The sequence below is a fragment of the Dasypus novemcinctus genome, chromosome 29 (genome assembly GCF_030445035.2).
Source record: "Dasypus novemcinctus isolate mDasNov1 chromosome 29, mDasNov1.1.hap2, whole genome shotgun sequence".
Classification (NCBI taxonomy): domain Eukaryota; kingdom Metazoa; phylum Chordata; class Mammalia; order Cingulata; family Dasypodidae; genus Dasypus; species Dasypus novemcinctus.
This window is the reverse complement of record NC_080701.1, coordinates 32389309-32410748: the sequence shown is the minus strand read 5'-3', so window position 1 is coordinate 32410748 and position 21440 is coordinate 32389309. Positions and strand designations below refer to the sequence as shown.

The 21440-nt window shown below is 40.3% G+C and overlaps 1 protein-coding gene across 2 annotated transcripts in view; it reads right to left on the bottom strand.

Annotated features, from left to right (window-relative positions):
* Positions 1–21141, bottom strand: part of XPO7 (exportin 7) — a 71486-nt gene extending 50345 nt beyond the window's left edge. Inside the window, exon 1 of one of the 2 annotated variants that reach the window (XM_058289825.2) lies at positions 21021–21141. In XM_058289825.2, coding sequence (XP_058145808.1) covers positions 21021–21038 — 18 coding nt within the window. In that variant the 5' untranslated portion in view covers positions 21039–21141. The remainder of the gene's footprint in view (positions 1–21020) is intronic. The other variant, XM_058289824.2, reaches the window with a different exon arrangement.
* Positions 21142–21440: the final 299 nt, after the last annotated feature.

The following is a 21440-nucleotide window of genomic DNA, read 5'->3' as shown; positions in this document are numbered from 1 at the left end:
TTTAGTGCAATTTTGAATTTAGCAATACACATTTTTACACTTAACCAGGTACTACCTCATTCTCTGTCTCTAAACAGTAAGCAATTGATAGAATTTCTTTTAAATGTGTGAGATATTTAGGATAAAATAACTCTCTTCTCTACCACCACTCTCCCTGGAGGGGAAATAGGAGGGAAAAAAGAGGGTTCTGTATTAAGTTATTCTGAAGGGAAGGAAATAAAGAATGTTGTGTGTTTAATAAAATTGCTCATTCTCCAATGTTACTAAAATCTGCTTTCGTAGCCTTAAATCTATTTCTTCAAAGTACAGGAAACAAATACTTGTGGAAGGAATGTATTCAATTATGCCAATCCAAAGAATACAGGGGTCTATACATTTTTCAGATGAGGTGAAAGAGTATTTGAAACATACTGTTAATAACTGTATCACCCTTAACATTACAGTCCTAAATATTTTACTTAATTGATGACACCCAAAAGGAACTGCCAAAAAACCTCCAAATTCCTAGTTCTAAACAAGCCTAGGAAAGCCACATTGTGGGCCAATTCCTCAAAAACACATGAAGTTATTTTCATGTTTCTCAAAAAACAGTCGCGATTAGTGCTGATTAAAGCTAATAAGCACCCATTGTACTTCCCTAGCTCCATGGTTCTCAAAGTGTGGCCCATGGAGCCCTGGGGTTTATTACTGAGACTTTTTCAGGAGGTTTGTAAAATCCAAGCTATTTTCACAATAATACAAAGACATTATTTGCCTTTTTCATTGCACTGACATTTGCACAAATGATGCACCAACAGTGCAAAGGCAATGGTGGAATAAATTGCTGATGCCTTTGTTACAAACCAAGATAGTGACACCAAAATGTCTTGGCATCTTGTAGTCAATGTATTCTTCACGGCCACAGATTAAAAAGAAAAGAAAAAGAAGTCAGTTTCACAGGATGTCCTGGATAAGGACAAGATAAGAATATAAGGGACAAACATGAAAAATTATTTCATTTTATTCTCAATTTGAAATGTTAGAAAGGGAGAAGTATTTTTCATGTTCCCAGTGGAAAAAATATTTAAAAATCTTGTTTTTACTAAAATGAGATAGGAATAAGACTTTCCCAAAAAGATACAGCAGGGCAGTATCTTAAAAAATTTTAAGTACAATAGCTTTAAAATGTCCATGTTCCACATTCTCATTAACAATCACATATTAGGGAAGTGGATTTGGCTCAACTGACAGGGCATCAGCCTACAACATGGGCAGTACAGGGTTCAAACCCAGGGCCTCCTGACCCATGTGGTGAGCCGACCCACGCGCAGTGCTGATGCGCACAAGGAGTGCCATAGCACACAGGGGTGTCCCTCACGTACGGGAGCCCCACGTGCAAGGAGTGTGCCCCCTGTAAGGAGAGCCACCCCATGCAAAAAAAGCGCAGCCCGCCCAGGACTGGCGCCGCACACACGGAGAGGTGACGCAGCGAGATGACGCAACAAAAAGAGACATGGATTCCAGGTGCCGCTGACAAGAATACAAGCAGACACAGAAGAATACAAAGTGAATGGACACAGAGAACAGACAAAAGAGGGGAAAGAAATAAAAAATAAATGGAAAAAAAAACCAAACCCAATCACACATTAAACTGCAACAATCATATGTATTTCTCAATTTAGGATCCTCAAGATAAGAGTCTCAGTGCTCCATGAGTTCTTTGTGATTTTTTAATGTTGTATTTTCATTTTGATGATTGTTAAAAATAAATAAATAAAGCATATTCTGGATCATCTGGCCTATCACTTTAACGTAGAGTACTTCCTCATGATTTCGGTGCCCACACTCCTGTTTATGGGTGCACTAGTTATTTATACTTCAATTACTGAAAACTAATAAAAAAGGAACAATAGCCCAAACATAACTTGGCTTGTTTAATATTATTTACTTCCCATGATTTCCTCCATAAATCCTTAATATGGAAATTATACATTCTACTATGTAAAGGCTAAACGACATAATGAATGAAGATGTCTCAATTCCTTTGAATGAAGAAAAATAGTGGGAGAATCAGGTCTTTACATGGCACACAGCAATATGGGCACACTGAGCTAAAAAAGAACTTATTAGCACAGCAGACAGTCTCATAGACATCATTTTTATCACCCAGCATATTAAATATATGTTGCTAATTTGAAGTAATTAGGTTTGCTTTGCTTGTTTTTAAGCTAAGACTTTAATACTTGGTTCCCTTCAGGAATCACACAGGTCAAAAAGGAGTCAGATGAGAGCAGAGACTGGCAGAACTACAGTGTTCCCCCAACAGGCAGAAAAGAAAACCATTCTCAGAAAAGCAAACGGAACAGGCATTTGTGGCACACATAAGAGGAAAGAAACTCTTCCTCAGCGAAGGGTTGTAAAGATGGAGCACTTAAAAGGAAGGTAGAGCAAGGGCATGAGCAGAGAGCGAGAATCTCAGCAAATAGGAATAGGGGATTCATACATGATTTTTAAATTCACAACTGTAATAACGGTAAGTAAAAATTATAAAGCAAGACATTTTTAGTGAATTGTAGCTTCTGTTCCTGTCCCCCCTCCATCTGCTTTATCCCCTTTAAGGAAACCATTTTTATTCATATTTTATATTTATATATTTTGCCCCCCTTTTAGATAAATGATAGCATACTATATACACACTGTTCTGCTCCTTGATGTTTCTATTTAATCGGTTTATTAAGATAAAAGTGTTTTTTGGTTGTTGTTGTTTTTAAGATGGAAAAACAGCCTATCTGTTCACTGATGGGAATGCTCCAGCAGAGAGCAAAGATCTGGTGATGGGAAAGACCTAACAATTTTATGAACGTTATGTAAATTAATCAGAAAACTTTGACAAAATGAAAATATTTTTAGAAAATTATAGCTTGCCACAATTGACTCAAGAAAGAATAGAAAACCTGCCCCACCTCCAAATAAGCAGGCTAAATAAGTTTTATGATACATACACCAAACATTAAAGTACTAACAGCAATCTTATTAAAAACTGTTCAAAAAAGAAAGTAAGAAGATAAAAGGAACGTTGCTCAACTGAACCTGATACCAAAATGAAACAAGGGTAGAGCAGAGTATGACAGAGGAAAATTACAGGTCAATTTTCATGTATGAGCAGTTACAATAAACCTAAACAAAATATTAGCAACCCAAATATAATACATTTAATAAACTTGGCAAGCTGATCCTAAAATTCATATGGAAGAGCAAAGAGGCCAATTTTGAAAATTGGCTCAATTTCAATAGAGCCAATTTTGAAGGACAAGATGGAGGACACTTGGCTTACTGGATATAAAAGTTTTATAAAGATACACTAATTAAGAATGTTACATTAGATCTCAACCAAAAAATGAATTTCAAGTAGAAAAAATGGAAATTATGATGCAATTAGAAGTATTAATTTTTTCTTATTAAAATATATATGAATATTTCACCTATTTTTTCAGAATACTGATTTAGCAAAAAACATGAAATATTCTTTGAGAGAACAATTCAGTTTACTACAAATACTAGAATAAATGTCCCTCCTGGTTGGAACTAAGATTACCAGGTTTTATATATATATACACAACAAAGTACACACACATACACGCTACTCCAATATACAATGTTAGATGTATATAAACCTAGAACAGTCCTAGAGAAAACTAATTATCTTTGGGAAAAGGGCATTTTATTCAACAGAGTCTGCATTTAATAATGCAAATGTCCTTGTTTTAGTCATGTCATATTCAATTATAACAAGTAGCAAAACTGAAAAAATATAAAGCAAAAACCAAATGAAAACAAAAAACCAGATAATCACAGCCTATATTCATCTTTTTGCTATTATACTCCCCTTCCCCAACAGATAATCAGAATCAAGGTACCACTATAAAGTTTTATTCCTTGCTTCTTTCATTTACCTTTATGCAATGATCATTTTAATAAATCATTAAAATCTCTGCAAGGGTTTGGACTTATGGCAGGCCCCTCCCCCTGAACCTCTCATAGTGTCCCATGCTGGAGCAAACTGTGCCCACTGAATAGAAACCACTGAATAGAAACGTCATGTAAAGTCATTATTGTGAACATCCTTCCAAATTATAGCTATAATAATGGTTGAGGAAATAATATGGAAAAGGTGAAAACTCTTGATTTCAGGCATATAAAAGGTATGGCCAGATGGGTAGTTCCTGGTGTGCACTGCCTTAGAAAAATTGGGTCTTAATTTATATGCAAATAACAAAGTGTGTTCACATCCCTCTTCTTCGTAAAGTCATCTTTATTAGTCAACATTATATTAAAATTTAGTTCATAAGAAAAGAAAACCTCTGAAAATGTTGTTTGAATGTCTGTACAATAGTCCATTTACTTTTAGTTCTTGCTACTTTCTTCAGCTTTTTTTTTTTAAAAAGATTTTATTTCTCTCCTCTTCCACCCCCCTATCCCGCCCCGTTGTCTGCTTTCTGTGTCCATTCACTGTGTGTTCTTCTGTGTCTGCTTGCATTCTCGGTGACACTGGGAATCTGGGCCTCTTTTTGTTTTGTCATCTTGTTGCGTCAGCTCTCCGTGTGTGTGGTTCCACTCCTGGGCGGGCTGCCCTTTTTTCACATAGGGTGACTCTCCTTGTGGGGTGCACTCCTTGCACGTGGGGCTCCCCTACGTGGGGGACACCCTGTGTGGCATGGCACTCCTTGCACGCAGCAGCACTGCGCATGGGCCAGCTCACTACACGGGCCAGGAGGCCCTGGGTTCGAGCCCTGGACCTCCTATATGGTAGATGGACGCTCTATCAGTTGAGCCACATCTGCTTCCCCTTTCTTCAGCTTTATCTCCTCCACATTCACTAAATTCCAGTGAGGATGGTCTTTTATTTCTGCGGTAGGGAAATCTTTACCGCAGGGCCTTTACATGTCATTTCTTTTTTCTGGTACACTGTCTCCCTTCCTTCCTCTATCCCCAAAGAAAAAAATTATAAATCAGCTCTCTCTCTTAAAATCTTTTATTAACTCCCCCTTTCTTTCAGTTCACTTATCATAGTTTGTAAATTTAATTTACTGGTACAATTATTTGATCTGTAAGCACTGTGAAAGCAAGGACTATGCCTATTTTGTTCTCTGCCTTATCTCTAGTATCTCTAGCTTAGTGTCTGTCCCACATAAGTGAAATACACAATTTACAAAAACTATTTCCCTATACTTGTCTAAGCCTTCATTAATCATGTTTACTGGTATTTTTCACTATTTGTGCTAATTATATAACAAAATTGTTAACAATTTGCTTTAATGGTTGGAAAAGTTCAAATTCTTATATTACCTCTAAAAACAATAGCTAGCTATGCTCCAAAGCAGAAATTTTCTTTACCATATTATCACTCTAACATTCTTTCTAGCTTGAAAATTATGTAATTCTAATACCGTTAGCCTAATAGTCTTATTCCAATAACCATGAACACATAGTAAAATCATTGCATTCACAAATGAAACATTCCAAATACTCAGTTAAAGGTAAACAGAAACAGTAGTTTTGGTGGAGAAACATTAACTGGCTTAAAAATGCTTTCTTAACACACCCACATAAATAAAATGCAATATTAAACACCTGAAATAAACTACCTATGTACATCATTAAAATAGCTCTCCATTTAAAAACATTGGTCAAGGCACTATTTATTCCAATTTAAACAAACCTATATATATATATGACCAGGGAACTAATGAGATACAGTCCTGATAACGTGGAGGGATCTTCATATCCTCTATTAAGTAACAGAAACACCACAAAATTCAGCAAAAGAAGAGATTTCAATTGTTTTCTATAACTTCAGAATGTGATGTGAGTCTATAGTCCTGAAAAAGTAAAGTACTACATTATAACAGGCCAATTAATACCTTCTTGCTCTATAAAAATATATCCTTAATTCTCTATCCAAAGTCCATGGAAATATTAAAGTCACATTATGGCCAACTTTCCCAGAATACCCCTATTTTGTATGTTATTTCTTTATACCCATATATCACTGATAATAAGAATGAACAGCCAATAGCTTCTGAGATAGCTACTAGTATATTAAGATTTAGCATTTCCTCTGGCCTACTGACAGACATTCTAACCATAGATAAGCATTCAAAAGTTTATTAGGAAGAATGAAGGGGGAGATAAGAAATAAGGCATGAAGAAAGAGGACAGAGTTTCACTGGCACAAAAATTCAGAAGCAAGTTCAGCTCTCCTTATCTTTTCTCCCATGAGAAAATCCCAAACACTGCAAGTACTCCTTCAGAAGACTCAACAAGAAAGAAGCAGAAGTTTAAGAAACTCAAAACGGAACATTAATGGAAAAAAGATAAAAGCAATCACAAATATTTAATCTCAGAACCCTGAACTCTGATCCAGAGTTCCATATTTATCATCTAACAAAAAAGGTGAAAAGAGTACTAGGTAAATGTTTTTAAAGAAGCATTGGGATACATGCCTCACACATGACTTGTTTTCAGATTCTTTGGAATTCAAAATTTTTCCCTCGACAGTTTTACATATTATCAATTTGCTTTTCAAGCTTACACTACTACAAGAGCTATGAAAAATGTTCTTCAGGAACTCATGTCAGCATAGATAGAAAACCAGAAGAGCTGTAAAATGGAAGTAACATTTTTAAAAGAAAAGAGTTCCTTTTTGGACTCCCCTGAAACACTAGGTATGATGGGGAGAAAAAGAAAAACTAGCTTGCTTTTTCCAAAAGTTAAAGATGGGGTGGGAAGACAAAACGGACCAAGGACAGATATTGTATGGTTTATTCAAACTCCTGAGAATACCACCTCTTCCTGTTTGCTTTAAATACATGCCAATTTCACTGTGGATTGTCAAAAACATTTTACTCCTGGTTCTGTCAACAATCTTTTCCAGCAAACAGACTAGACTAAAATATAAGGGTTTCACTCAAGTTTTATAGTTGCTGCAAGAGTTAATAAGATCTATCAGCTGGGTACATCTTATAAGCTGCTAACACTTTACATAGTTACATTTGAAGGCTCCTGAAATGGGTTTTCTTTATGAAAATGTGTTCTAACTCAATGTGATAATAGATTGATGATTATCTGCTGGACATCTCCATTCAAATGTATACAGCACCTCAAACTCTGTACATGAAACTGAGTTTATTATCTTTCCCAAAATCCTGCTCTTTCATTCTTCTCTGCTTAGTTGCCCAGAAATGCGGAAGCCTACCTTCTCACTTCACATATTCAACAGTCAAACAAATTCTGCTGGATGTAATTTCCATAACATCAATCCCCAATTCTCCATTCTCACAGATATGAGTGTAAGCCCCACTTATTTCTTACTTGGACGACTGCTGCATCTCCTACTTTGTCAACATCCAATCAATCTTCTATACAGTAACCACAGTGATTATTCTGTCACTTCTGCTTAAAAAACTTCACTACGCTTCCACAGTTCAAATTCCTCATTGTGATATAACAGGTCCTTCAAGTTCTGATGATCCTTTCCTACCAATAGAGTCTCATTTCTCACTTTGCTCCTCTTTATTTCCCATACAGCTGCCATTTTTAATTGCTTTTACTTGGAATGTTCTAAAAATATAAATTTGCCTTATGGGTACTCTCTGCGTGGTATACTCTTATCAACCTGGAAAACACCCCATCTTTTGAGATCCAGATTAAGAGTCCACAACTTTAAGAAGTCTTCCCTGGCTCTCCAAGGGGGACTGACATTTGTATTTTACTGCTCTGGGTACGTATATGTCACATCACCTACATCACTCTAAAATTGTAATTGGTGTTACATTTTTGGCCATTAATGTTCCTGAGTACAGATCCTGTATCTTATTCACGTTTACATTCCCACTGCCTAAAATCCAGCGCACAGGAAATGATGAAAATGCCTCTTGAATGAAGGAATATTTACAGATAGTGTATTTAATTGTCATTTCTCCTACCTTACCATATCATCAAGAGATGAACAGATACCTTTCTGGAAGTCTCTAAAATACCCATTTGTCACATGTTTGTTTCCTTGTACCTACACACAAGAACATCAACAGAACATCTAGGACTTCTGCTCAACCAAGAGAGCGGCACAAGATACTCCAGGGTACTGTTCCCTCACGGAATCTTTGGATAACTAGCAAAAACTGTCAGAGCCATCTTCATCAAAATTCTGGAAACAGTTAAAGGGTTACAGTAACTGGTCAAATGCTGAATCAAGAAAACACAGCTTAAAAATGGTAGAAGCTCCTGTGCCCTCACTTGCCCCTTCACGACACCCTCACTTCATGACGTGGAGACAGTCTATGCTCCCATACTGGGTTCCTGGTCCTAGTCCAGAGGGAGCAGAGTAATCCCATGTGCATACTGGGGTGCCTCTATGTTGGTGCAAATCTAACAGGTGGCAGCATGGGAAGACTGAACCAGGAAACTCTACTCTAGCTTGCCCTTCCAGAATTTGCTCTACAGGCAGAAGCAGCCTGCAGCAACTTAAAGCTGTGTAACAAACAAGTAAGTCAAAGCACCCTGGGGAAAAGGACTGCCAGCTTTAAGACAACAACAGAGTACCCTGGAGCAGAGGGAAGTATATTTCATATACAGTACAGGGGACATTCTGATTACTGGAAATGAGGAAATTCCTAAGGTCACTAGTTCTAGCCTAAGATAAGACACAGGCTCAGAAAAGACAGAAGACTCGGCACTTCATTTTTGGCAAGGACTAATCTTGATGGGAGGGATGAAGTTCTAAGGAGACCACCAGCCAACACTGTTCCAATTTGCAAAGACTGGGAAAGGTGTTTTATATTGCTTTGTTTCTCTTATCGCCTGCCACTCAAGGAAATCTGTGTCATATCACTAGCTGGATAAAAACTTAAGAACAGGGAAGTGGACATGGCTCAACTGATAGAGTGTTTGCATACCATATGGAGGGTCCAGGGTTCAATCTCCAGGGCCTCCTGACCCGTGTGGTGAGCTGGCCCATGCGCAGTGCTGCCGTGTGCAAGGAATGCCGTGCCACACAGGGCCGCCCCCGCATAGGGGCGCCCCACGTGTAGAGTGCACCCTGCAAGGAGAGCCACCCCGCATGAAAAAAGCACAGCCCGCCCAGGAGTGGCGCCGCACATACGGAGAGCTGATGCAGCAAGATGACACAACAAAAGAGACACAGACACAGTTTCCCAGTTCCGATGGATAATGCAAGTGGATTCAGAAGAACTTAGCAATGAACACAGAGAGTAGACAATGGGGGGGACAGGGAGAGAAATAAATAAAATAAATCTTAAAAAAAAAACAAAAAACTTAAAGGACAGCTCAGTGCTAAACCCCGGAGTTACATTAAAATGTACAGTGTGCAACAAAAGATCCAAGACAAATAAACAGGAAACGATGGCCCATAAAAAGAACAAGTTAAAAATTAAGAAAACATCAAGAAGAAAACCACTCTGGACATACCAGACAAAGACTTCAAACTCCAGGATATTAAAGAAAACACAGAGAAATAACGCAAGGATATTAAGAAAACAATGAATGACCAATACGGCAATCTCTGTAAAGGGATCAAACTTTAAAAAGGAACCAACAGAAATACCGACAGAGATGAAGACCACAATAACTGAAATGCAAAATTCTCTAGAGGGTTTCAACAGAAGATTGGAGCTGGCAGAAGAATCAGTGAACTTGAAGACAAGAAAAATGAAATGATGCAGGTCGAGGAACAGAAAGAAGAACGAAAAGAAGTGAACGGAGCCTAAGAGATGTATGGGATACCATCAGTGCATATATACATTATAGGAATCACAGCAGGAAAAGAAAGGGGCAGAAGGAATATTCAAAGAAATAATAGCAGAAAACTTCCTTGATTTAAGAAAAAACATGAAGATGCACACTCTGGAATCCCAATGAATTCCAAACAGGACTGAAATTCCTTAAAACTAAGGAAAACAGACACTCTACTCCAAGGTATTTGCGGAAGAGAAATGAAAATATACGTCCACACAAAGACTTGTAATGAATATTCACAGCATCTTTATTCATAATGACTAAAAACTGGAAACCCAAATATTCATCAACAGGCAAATTGATAAATAAAATGTGGTATATGCAGACAATGGAATACTACTCAGCAATAAAAAGTAACCAACTATTGATATTACTGCAACAACATGGATGATTCTGAAAATCATTGTGCTTAGCAAAGAAGCCAGAAATAAGAGTGCAATGGTGAATTAGTTGGTTAGACCGAAGTCAGAACATGCAGTCAGGTGGGTATAGCTCTGTGTCTGCTTTGCATGTATGAGGTCCCAGGTTCAATTCCTGGTACCTTGAAAAAAAAAAAAAAAAAGAACATGAAAATTCATTTATTTTATAGAGAAAGAAAATAGAGAGCAGGGCTGAGGGTAGAGGAAGGACAGGTTTCAGAGTCAGGAAGAAACTTTCAGGAGGGATGGAAATGTTCTGTATTTTAAATGTGTAGAGGCAAACTGCACACTCTAAAAGGATGCAATTTATTGTACATATAAAGTTGACTAAAAAAAGACATGATTTTACTGGCATCAGATTAACCTAACAGCAATCTCTATGAATCGATGTCTACTTTTATCAGTGATGTTCGATTTGAGGAGAAGGAGAATGGAGGAATAGATAAGTTAGTTTTGAATTATCACACTATCACTGCTAATAAGAAATGGGCTTCACATGAATAGGAACCTAAATAAAAGAGCTCTGAACGGACAGGTTTTAGGAATTCTGTGAAAATGATAACTTTCCTGTACATGACATTCTGATCTCCCTTGGGTTGAAGTATTGCTGGCACTTCTTGTTTAAAGAATGACTTTTAAGATGGACTGAAATGTAGAATTCTAAGTATTAGTAAATAATCCTTTATCTTAATAGATTTCACTTGTAATAAAAATTTGGGTTATGTCCTACTTTAAATAAGCCCTGATGCTCAGGTTCAATTTGTCTAAAAACTATTTGTTGTAGGTTTTATGACAGCTTGAAGAAACTTGCTCAGTTCTGGAACATTATCAGTTCAAAATGTTAAAAGTGTAATGCACAATGATGTTCAATGTTTGTAGGGGCACAAGCCACAACCGCCAGAAGGTGGAAGCAATCCAAGTGTCCATTTATGGAAGAATGGATAAACAAAATGTGGTACACAGGGTAGTGGTAGGGAAGGAGAATGCGGAATTAGTGCTTAACTGGTACAGAGTTTCTGTTTGGGATGAGGGATGAGTTTTGGTAACGGATGGTGGTGATAGTAGTACAATACTGTGACTGCAGTTAGCACCACTGAATTGTGCATTTGAAGGTCATAAAAATGGAAGTGTTAGGTTGTATATATGTTATCAGAATAAAATTAACACAGAACTGTCAAAAAATAATAAGAAAAATAAGGTTCCATTTTCCAGTAACTTTTATTTATTCTTTTAAATTCTTGCATATGCCTCAGAACAGTTTTTGACAAAACCTTATGGTCAATGACAAATGGAAGAGAAAAAAAATCACCCACAAAGCAAAACATATTATGTCCTAAATAATTTGTGGCTATATATTGGTCATTTTTTTCTCGCTGAGTATAGATATGTAAAATACATACCTGGCCTCCCAGATCTTTTCAGAGTAGGTTCATAGAATTAAGTTAAATTTCACGACTGACTTTAGACAATGTATGTTTCTAATAAAGAAATAAAGCACCAAAATTCAGGAGTCAGGAGGTTACAAAACCACATTTTGAAATGATCTGGCCAAACTCAGGACACATGTTTTCAAAATATTGCAAACAATTCTAAATAGAATTGGAAAAAAATCTCCCCTTTTGCATCCTCAAATATACCCCTTTTAACAATATAACTGACCCAAATTTTAGGGCAAATGTCTACTATAACTTTCTTTTTTTAAAGATTTATTTTTTTCTGTTCCCCTCCCCCTGCCCTGCTGTTTTTGCTGTCTGTGTCTATTTGCTGTGTGGTCTTCTGTATCTATTTCTCTTTTTATCTTCTCTTTTCATTTTTTCTTCTCTAGGATTCACCGGGATTCAATCCTAGGGACCTCTGATGTGAAGAGAGGTTCCTTGCCAGCTATGCCACCTCAGTTCCTGGTTTCTGCTGCACTTCACCTTGACTCTCCCCTTCGTCTCTCTTTTGTTGCATCATCATCTTGCTGCAGGACTCACTTGGGCGGGCCCTTGGCTCACCATGAAGGCACTCACTCAGGCACTCGGCTTACAGCGCAGGCATGCTTTCTTTTCTTCTTTTTTACAAGGAGGCCCTGAAGATCAAACCCAGGTCCTCCCATATGGTAGGTGGAAGCCTGATCACTGGAGCCACTTCAGCTTCCCTAGTATAACTTTCAATTCTAAAAACGCACACTTCAAATATCATAATTTCTTATGATACAAAGTACAAATGAGGTCAGCATTTGTGCCGACCACAACTTCATACATTCAAAAATTAAAAGGCCACCAAAGCTGTAAGATTACAACTTCCTGAAGTAGTACAAGGGGTATTTTATTAATCTATTTGTTTTCAGAGATATCTATAGGAAATCATGTTATTTTTATCCAATTAATCTTTCCCCAAAATAGGCTTGAATCCAGGGACTTTCAAATGATAAAACTTTTCAGTCAACTTGCATTAGTACCAAATAACATCAATTTCCTTGTCCCATAAGAAATGTCTTTCATAGCACTGTCCAACTAAGAGACTTCTTTATTTATTATTTGGGGCAATAGAGAGCTCAATTTTTAAAGAGTGTTACAGATTATTAAATCCTAAAGAAAAAACTTTGGGAGTTTATAAAACTGGGGGTGGTGGCAGGGCAAGGTATATTAAGATTGATGGGGGAAGAGGACTTGGCCCAGTGATTAGGGCGTCCGCCTACCACATGGGAGGTCTGTGGTTCAAACCCCGGGCCTCCTTGACCCATGTGGAGCAGGCCCACACATACAGTGCTGATGTGCACAAGGAATGCTGTGCCACACAGGGATGTCCCTGCATAGGGGAGCCCCACATGCAAGGACTGCGCCCCGTAAGGAGAACTGCCCAGCGCGAAAGAAAGTGTAGCCTGCCCAAGAATGGCACTGCACACACAGAGAGCTGACACAAGATAACCCAACAAAAAGAAACACGGATTCCCGGTGCCGCTGATAAGAACAGAAGCAGTCACAGAAGAACACAGCGAATAGACACAGCAGAGAACTGGGGGATTGGGGGGAAGGGGAGAGAAATAAATAAATAAATAAATCTTAAATAAAAAAGATTGATGGGGGAGGGAGGGAAGGTCAAGATTGATGAAATAGAATCAGTATAAGCACAAATATCTTAAGAAATTTTATGAATCTGTACATATGAATTGAGAATACAGTGGTGTATCTGGAGGAGAATGATAAGGATGATACTTGGAAATCCCAGTCAAAATGTTAGCAAGAGAAAGAATTAACAGATCACTTCATCCACTCTCCTTCTCTTTCAGATGATGGAATCAAGACTCAGAAGACTATACAAGGTCCCATTTAAATGGCATAACATAGAAACACAGTGCCTGGCATGTAACAGACGTTCAATAAATGTTGGCATTCCATTTTCTCTCACCCCCCATCAATGTCACACTCCAGTAAGTTTTACAATCACCATCACAATCATCATCTATGTCTTCCAACAGTTTTCCAGTTTTGCAGATAGCAGGTCCTTTAATAAGCTCATTTCAAGTAATATTCCATTACTCTTATCCCTACAGTACCTACCTCATATTTGTAGTGAGGATTAAATAAGATTACGTAAAATGGCAAGCAGCTCAAAGCCCAGTAAATGCCAGCGTGAAGTTCCCAATTCTGTCTTCTCTAACACATCCTTTCTATTTGTGGTAGTGGAGGGGGGGGTTTGTGTGTGCGCGTGCACGCGCACACATGTGTGGAAGGGTAGAGAGCTGGGGATGCAACTATGGGAAGTATTTAAGACCCGTTTTTTCCAATTTCTCTCCTTTGTCCAAGGTTTTGATATGCCCCCTAGGTACCAACCTCATTCCACTGAGAACTTCCTGCCGTAGTGAGTCACTGTAATTGTGGGGAATGAACTGTATCCCTCAGATACATCAAAAAGGTAACAGGGTAGAACTAGGCCCCTTATTCAAGGTCATGATGGTCAAACCAATCTCATTACAAACGCACAATTCAATAACCCAGGCTTGTTATTGTCTCCCCAATTAAAATGTAAGGCCTCTGAAAATAGATCACACCTTATACTTCCTTCCAACTGTCTGGATAGCACTAAGCGCAGGACATTAAATGCTCAATCCCCAGCAATATAATCCAGTATTTAAAAACTCAGGCTGCATCTAAGTTTCCAGGCACACAAACTGTGATCCTGATACTAGTCTCTCAAATAGGTGAAAAGACAAACACTTGTAAATCAGCTTCTCAAGAAATGTTACAAGCATTTTCACCTAAAAAGGAATATATATATATTTATATATACATACACATCTATTTTCTTGGAGGTACTGGGGGCTGGGATATTAAACCCAGGACCTAGTATGTGGGAAGACAGTGCTCAACCACTGAACCACACGTGAGTCCCTGAGTTGTTTTTTTATTTGACTGAACCACACCTGAGTCCCTGAGTTGTTTTTTTATTTGTTTTGCTTGTTGATTTTGTCTTTTCAGGAGGTACCAGGAACCGAACTTGGGACCTCCCATGTGGGAGGCTGGCGCTCAACTGCTTAAGCCACATCCATTCCCTAAAAAGGGATATATTTTTAAACCCTAGTTCTAAGGCTATGAATGGCTTGAGATTGTTGGCAAAATTTTGTGTAGGTACACTTTCCCCACCTGGTGAGCAGTATCACCGCTTCTACTCACATTCTCAAAAAAGTTAAAATGATGAAGAACTACTGCCTTACACTACTTCTCCCCCTGGCTTTTAAGTTCAAGCTGCATAGATAGGTTTTCCTCAGCTTTACCTCTAAAAGCATATTTAAAGATCAATGACAAGACATACTTGGGGTGGTGGCGGTTTTGGGAGTTAGGAGGGCACCAGGGGGACTTTGGGACACTAATAACGTTTCTTAATTTGGGTGCTGGTTACAAAAGGCATGGTCACTTTGCGAAAATTTATCAAGTTGAACACTTGGGATCTTTGCACCTTTCTGAAGGGAGATATTTCAATAAGAAGCTTTTAAAAACACTAATAATAGTGATGGGTCACTTATACTAAACTGGCACCATTACATAATATGAAAAAGAAGTCCTTAAAAAATGATGCAATCTCTTAACACTCTTCTCCTATATATATTAAAGTGAGCAAAGTAACCTTAGTAGCTGTACCAACAGAGAGACATTAGCTTATTGGTTTAAATTGGCAAGCTTCCTCCTCTCAAGGCTGTGGTACAATATTGCTTTCAAAACCCAACCAAGAAAAAAGAAAATACAGCTGGTGATTATGAACATCAATTTCTGAATCGAATGGAAGCTAATTTCTCTGTAAGCTACAAAACAGAGATCTTCTCAGTGCTTCTTTCTACTCTCTCCCTTTAAATCAGAGATTATTCCATTACAGTAATATATTTTGTGTTTTACTACATATGTGTTTGAATGGTACCATAAACATATATACTATAGTCCTTTATTTTCTGAAGGCTTTTCTCTTAAGAGGAAATATACTAAAATATACTAAAATATACTAAATATACTAAATATACTAAATATATAAAATATACTAAAGTAAATATATTTAAAAATAAAGACATGGGCGGTGGACTTGGCCCAGTGGTTAGGGCGTCTGTCTACCACATGGGAGGTCCGCGGTTCAAAGCCCGGGCCTCCTTGACCCGTGTGGAGCTGGCCCATGGGCAGTGCTGATGCGCGCGAGGAGTGCCCTGCTACACAGGGGTGTCCCCGTGTAGGGGAGCCCCACGCGCAAGGAGTGCGCCCCGTAAGGAGAGCCACCCAGCATGAAAGAAAGTGCAGCCTGCTTAAGAATGGTGCCGCCCACAGGGAGAAATGACACATCAAGATGACGCAGCAAAAAAGAAACAGATTCCCGTGCGCTGAGGACAACAGAAGCAGACAAAGAAGACGCAGCAAATAGACACAGAGAACAGACAACTGGGGTGGGGGGGAAGGGGAGAGAAATAAATAAATAAATAAATCTTTAAAAAAATAAAAAAATAAATAAAATAAAGACATGATTATTTGTTTAAGTCCAAAGAAGGGGGAGATAGGGTGTGTGAGGGGATGTAGCTATTCCAGTATTATCCAACACAAATGCAGCATGTTTTGAAATCAATGTCATCGCTTTCTTATTTGTTCTTTTATCTATGTTTGTACTTCTGAAATGCTGCCCAAATAGAGCATCAGAAACTGACACTTTGGCAATCTGGCTCCACTGTCTTTCTCATCTCTGAATCCTCTACAGTGCCCAGCACACGCTGAGTATTACAGTATTAGTAATACTGAAAACTGAAAAAAAGATTACAAGAGTCACTGCTTTTTCTGTTTGAAATTCTCAAAAGTTGTACAGAACTCCCTTCTCAAAATGGACCACCCATAGCTCCGATCATCACCTTGTACGTTTTAAAAATTGAAACAACAACTACCAATTTTGCTAAAATCAGGCTAAACTTTTGTACTTGGTTAAATTTTAACCTGCTAGCTGCAAAGATCCATGACTTCCTGGAGTTAAACTGGAAGTCAATGTGTAATTATTGCACACAGAATTTAAAACAAAATACGGCTTTTTTGAAAATACTATTTCTGTTATTACACTGTCATAATGCAGAGCCTAGCAGACACTTTAAGATTCTGTTAAAGGCCCAGCATAACATAATAAAGCCAACAAAAACAATACCAGAATTATCTTTCATTTATGTAATTTCCAAGTTCCTCTCCCTCTCAAGATCCTGAACACCAAATAGCAATATGAAAGCTCATATTGCAAGTAGCAATATGAACACCTCATCCTTCTTAATCTTTTTCATTACTACTGTCAGCAAGAGTTGTATCCATCTCTTTACAATAACTAGCCAACAAATGATAACAAATCCTTATTATCTTCATTTAACTTTAGATATTTTAAAGGGGGGGAGGGAATGAGGGGCAACTGAAGCTAATTAAACACAATTTTTTTTTTAAGTTAATGTTTTGAGACCCACATCTCTATAGTAGGAGTTAGATAAGTTCACTCAAAACCAAGAGTAAGAAACCCTTCATTTAAGGCCACTCATCAAGAGAGCTAAAAGTCAAGTCAAATATTATAATTTTTCCATTCCTGAAGTTCTTATGGCACTTAAAATCTTCCATAAAATACGTATCCTCAGAAGAGACGCATGCCCAGGACTTCAGCCTGAAACAAGCTGGATCGTGTGGGTAGAAGGGACTTGCTCACTGTCACTTAAAACTGCTCACCCTGGTGGTTCAGAGAAGTACTGGACACAAACTGCCTCGACTAGTCAGCACTGTATATCATAATCACTACCTTGAATCCATAGTAGACTCCTGCATAAACTTCAAAGTCCACAGTATTATGAGATATGTCCTCCTCCCCTTCAACGCACTTCAGACTTGTCTTTCATTAGCCATTTCATTTATTTACTCATTCCACCCTGAGGAGAGTATACCTTTTTCAAAGAAAGGTTTCCTGCTATAACAAAGTTCCACCTTAAAAGTTTATGAGTATCCAATACTAAAAGTTAGTGTGAGCTAACAAAGAAAAGCAATATGCCTCAATCAATCAAAAGAGAAAACATTTATTCACAAACTTACTCTGTTAAAGACCACTAATTTTAGAGTAACACTGTATCTCTTAAAAGTAAATAAAGAGTAAAAAGGAAACACTTATTGGCATGTTCCTCTTTTTTTTTTTCCTGATGTGCTCACTCACTTTGATAACAATTCATTTGCCACGTTATTACCATGAAATATAAAGTGAGTTAGGCAAGAGAATTTCACAAAACATTCTGTAATATGTATAAGTTTATGTATAATGTATGACCAAACCAACTTGCTCATAAATCACTACTCACCTCTAATACAGGTAATGTGTTGTTTAACATTTGTGAATTTTACAGGGAAAATAAACATACCATACACATTTAAAGCCCTCATTTGCTTTTGGATTAACACTTTAAATACATCTATTTCAAGATGATATTTAAAAATTATTCTAATAACAGAAAAATACATAATCTTGTAATTACAAAAGAGCTAAACTGGAATCCATAATCAAGTTATTCTCATGTGTACTTATAAGTATGATTCTTAAATAAATACTACTATTAAACAGTTGTTTCCATGTTTTAGGTTTGGTTTAAACACATACATGTTTTCAGTTGTGGGAGGCATTAAAATTATATTCCATGCACTTTGCTGAAAGCGTTCTTTTAAGAGTCAACTAGCCCTAGAAACCAAAATACTAGACCAGTCCACAAAGTAGGCAGAAAAAATTAAATTAATTGGGCTAAATAGCACTCTCACATAACAACCAATGTAGCAACTGGAAGTACTTCAGGGTTAGCTTGCTGTCTTTCCTAGAACTAATTTCAACATAAGAGTTTAAGATATATTTTACCATTATCATGAGAATATGGGTGACATGTTTCTTTTGTGCTAACTTGACACCTCTGAATGACCTAGTTAGTGAGTGAACTAGTCACTAGTAATTCGGTCTCCAAGCAAATCAAGTTTGAAAGAAAGGAAGCCAATATTCAAAATACCACATTATCGTCTGCATCTACTCAAATTATTTATTTTCAGCATATACATATCACCTCAACTAAAAGTGTTGGTAACTAAAGCAAATATCACCAATGAGACCAAGCCAGCATCTCTTCTTCTAAAGTTTAGGTTTTGCCTAGTATTCCTGATACATGCAATAGCCCAGACCAAGAGTCCCTGCTCCCACAACAAAGTCACGTGCATACGGATCAAGTAAATGGACATTTTTTAGTATTTCCCTAGTTTATAATCCACATGCAACAACCGCTGCAAAACCTACCATTCCAATGAGGATAAATGGTGTCTCTCTAACTTTTCAGGTAAGTTTATATCTTTGATCTTCATTGTATGAAGACAGAGAAACATCTGTGTCAGATGACATAATGATTAGTTGAAGAATTTTCCACTAGCAATGACACACCTGAAGCTCCCACTAGCTTCTGGCATGTTCCTCTTTGATTTTACAAGCGAATTCTTATTTTTCAGGGTTTGGGAGAAAAACATCACCTCTCTAAAAAATAAGGTAGATTCTCCTTTGAGTCAAAAACACTATAAAGATAGTTTTGATGCTTGACTTTCCTCTGGTTAAGTACAACAATCTTTTTGGTCAAAATGTGGGAGAATCACATGAAGAGACCCTACAGGAGGCAGAACAGTTATGTCTATTCATAAAAGTACTCTGGCTTCCTTTGCTTTTTAAAGCATCATTCAGAAAATCTACCCAAGGCATGTTCCGGAGTGCACACGGATACCATTTCTTTCTTCTGTTTTTCTCTTTCTTACTAGATAAGAGTTCTGGACCTAAAGTCAGAAGACTCTGGTCCACTTAGCCTTATGTTAAGCAGATCCCTTATCAATCCTGTGCTTTGGTTTGTTCCTTTAACATGAAGGAAGTAATTTTTGACTACCTACTTAAGATAGAAGGTTTAAAAAATTACATGAAATTCTTCATGCTTCTTAGAAACGGCAGTTATAAAACTCAAGGTGTTACACTATTATTATGTCATAATCACCCTGTATCAAGTTTTCCTGCTACTTGTTAAAGAGGCAGCGATTATGGCTTTAAAACACAAACCGTGTGGTCTTTCATCAGTGGTTACAATTCCTGATAGAACCCTGTCCTGATAACTTGCCCTTCACTCTCCAAAGATTTACTCTACTGATCCCAGGCCTGAAAATGTAACGTCTTTTGTTTAGTCCCTCCTCTCTTCATCTAAGAAACTAATAAAACGCCCATCACTCTAGCTTCTTGCAGACATCGTGTTAGGAATAAAAGCTCATTCCTCTGCTAGAGAATGTGGAAAAGAAAGGCAAGCACTTCTCATTTTCTCCAACCTTCACTTTCCACATCAGAAAATCTGTACAGATACCTAGAAAATCCGAAGGTCCCGACAACAGATTTGTATCAGGAGCTGTCAAAAAAAAACAAAAAAACAAAAACACAACCCCCCCCCAAAAAAAAACCCAAAACAAACCAGCTCTAAAGAACGGAGAGGAAAAAACTTTCTCCAGTTTGCAAGAAACAGCCCCGCACGCCGCCGACGGCTCCGGGGAGGGGTGCGGGGCTGCCGCCCTCTCGGCCCGGGCCGCGGCACCGAGGACGCGCGGCGGGGCCCGAAGCCCACCCGGGCCGGGGCGCGCGCGGGACCCCGGGGCCCCCCCCGCCGCGGCCACACCCCCTCGCCGCACGTTTCCCGGGGGGTGTGGGCGCCCGACGCCCGCCCGGGGCGCGGGCTGCGGGGCGCGGGGCCCCGGGCTCGGGGGGCGCCGGGCGGGCAGCGGGGGCGGCCCCGCGGGGGGCGGGCCGGGCCGGGGGCTCCCGCGCCGGGGCGCGCGGGGCAGGGCGGGAAGCGCGCGGGCGCGGGCCCGGGGGCGGCGTGCCGTCGCTCGCTCGGCGATGGCGGCCCGCGGAGCCCCCCTCAGGGCGGCGTCGGCCGGGGGGCGCCCTCCCGCCCGCGTCCCGCGGGGGGCTCCGCGGGCCGGGAAGGCCTCCCTCGCGGCGGGAAGGCGGCGGCCGCTCGGCGCCGCCGGCGGGGCGCGCCCGGCCGCGGGTCCCGGGCCCCCCAGATCCCCGCGCGGGAGGCGCGCGGCCGGGTGGGAGCGCAGCGCGAGGCCCCCGGCCCGGGAGGCGGGAAAGGCCCCGAGCCGCGGGGCCGGGCGGCGGCCGCGGGAGCCAGGGCGGCGGCGGCGCGGGCCCGGCGAGCCGGGGCCGGCGGGAGCCCCCGGGCGGCGCGCGGCGCCCCCCGCGGCCCCGGCGGCCGCCCCCTCCCCACCCGCGCCCCCCCGCGGCTCCCCTCACCTGCACAGGGTCCGCCATTTTGCTCCATTCATGCTCCTCTCCGGCCCCCCCCTCCCCCCCAGCGCGCACCTCGGCCGGGGCCGCCGCCGCCGCCGCCGCCGCCGTAGCCGCTGCGCCTGCGCACTGGGGGCTCGTCGCGCTACGCTCGCGGCGTAGCGCTCCCCGGCTGCGCAGGCCCCGGCGGCCGCGGCCGCTGTTCGGGAATGCGCAGCGCAGTTGGGACGGCGTAAAGGCGCGGCTACGTCAGCGGCCGGGAGACGCCGGGAAGGGAGGAGGGAGAGGCCGGCGGAGCGGCGCAGGGAGGGGGGCGCTGGGGGAACAAAGCTTTGTTTACATGGCTCTTAAAGGGGCCGCGCTCGCTCGCGCGGGGCGCGGGCTGCGTCTCCCGTGTCTCCGCGTGGCGAGGGCGCCTGGGTGCGG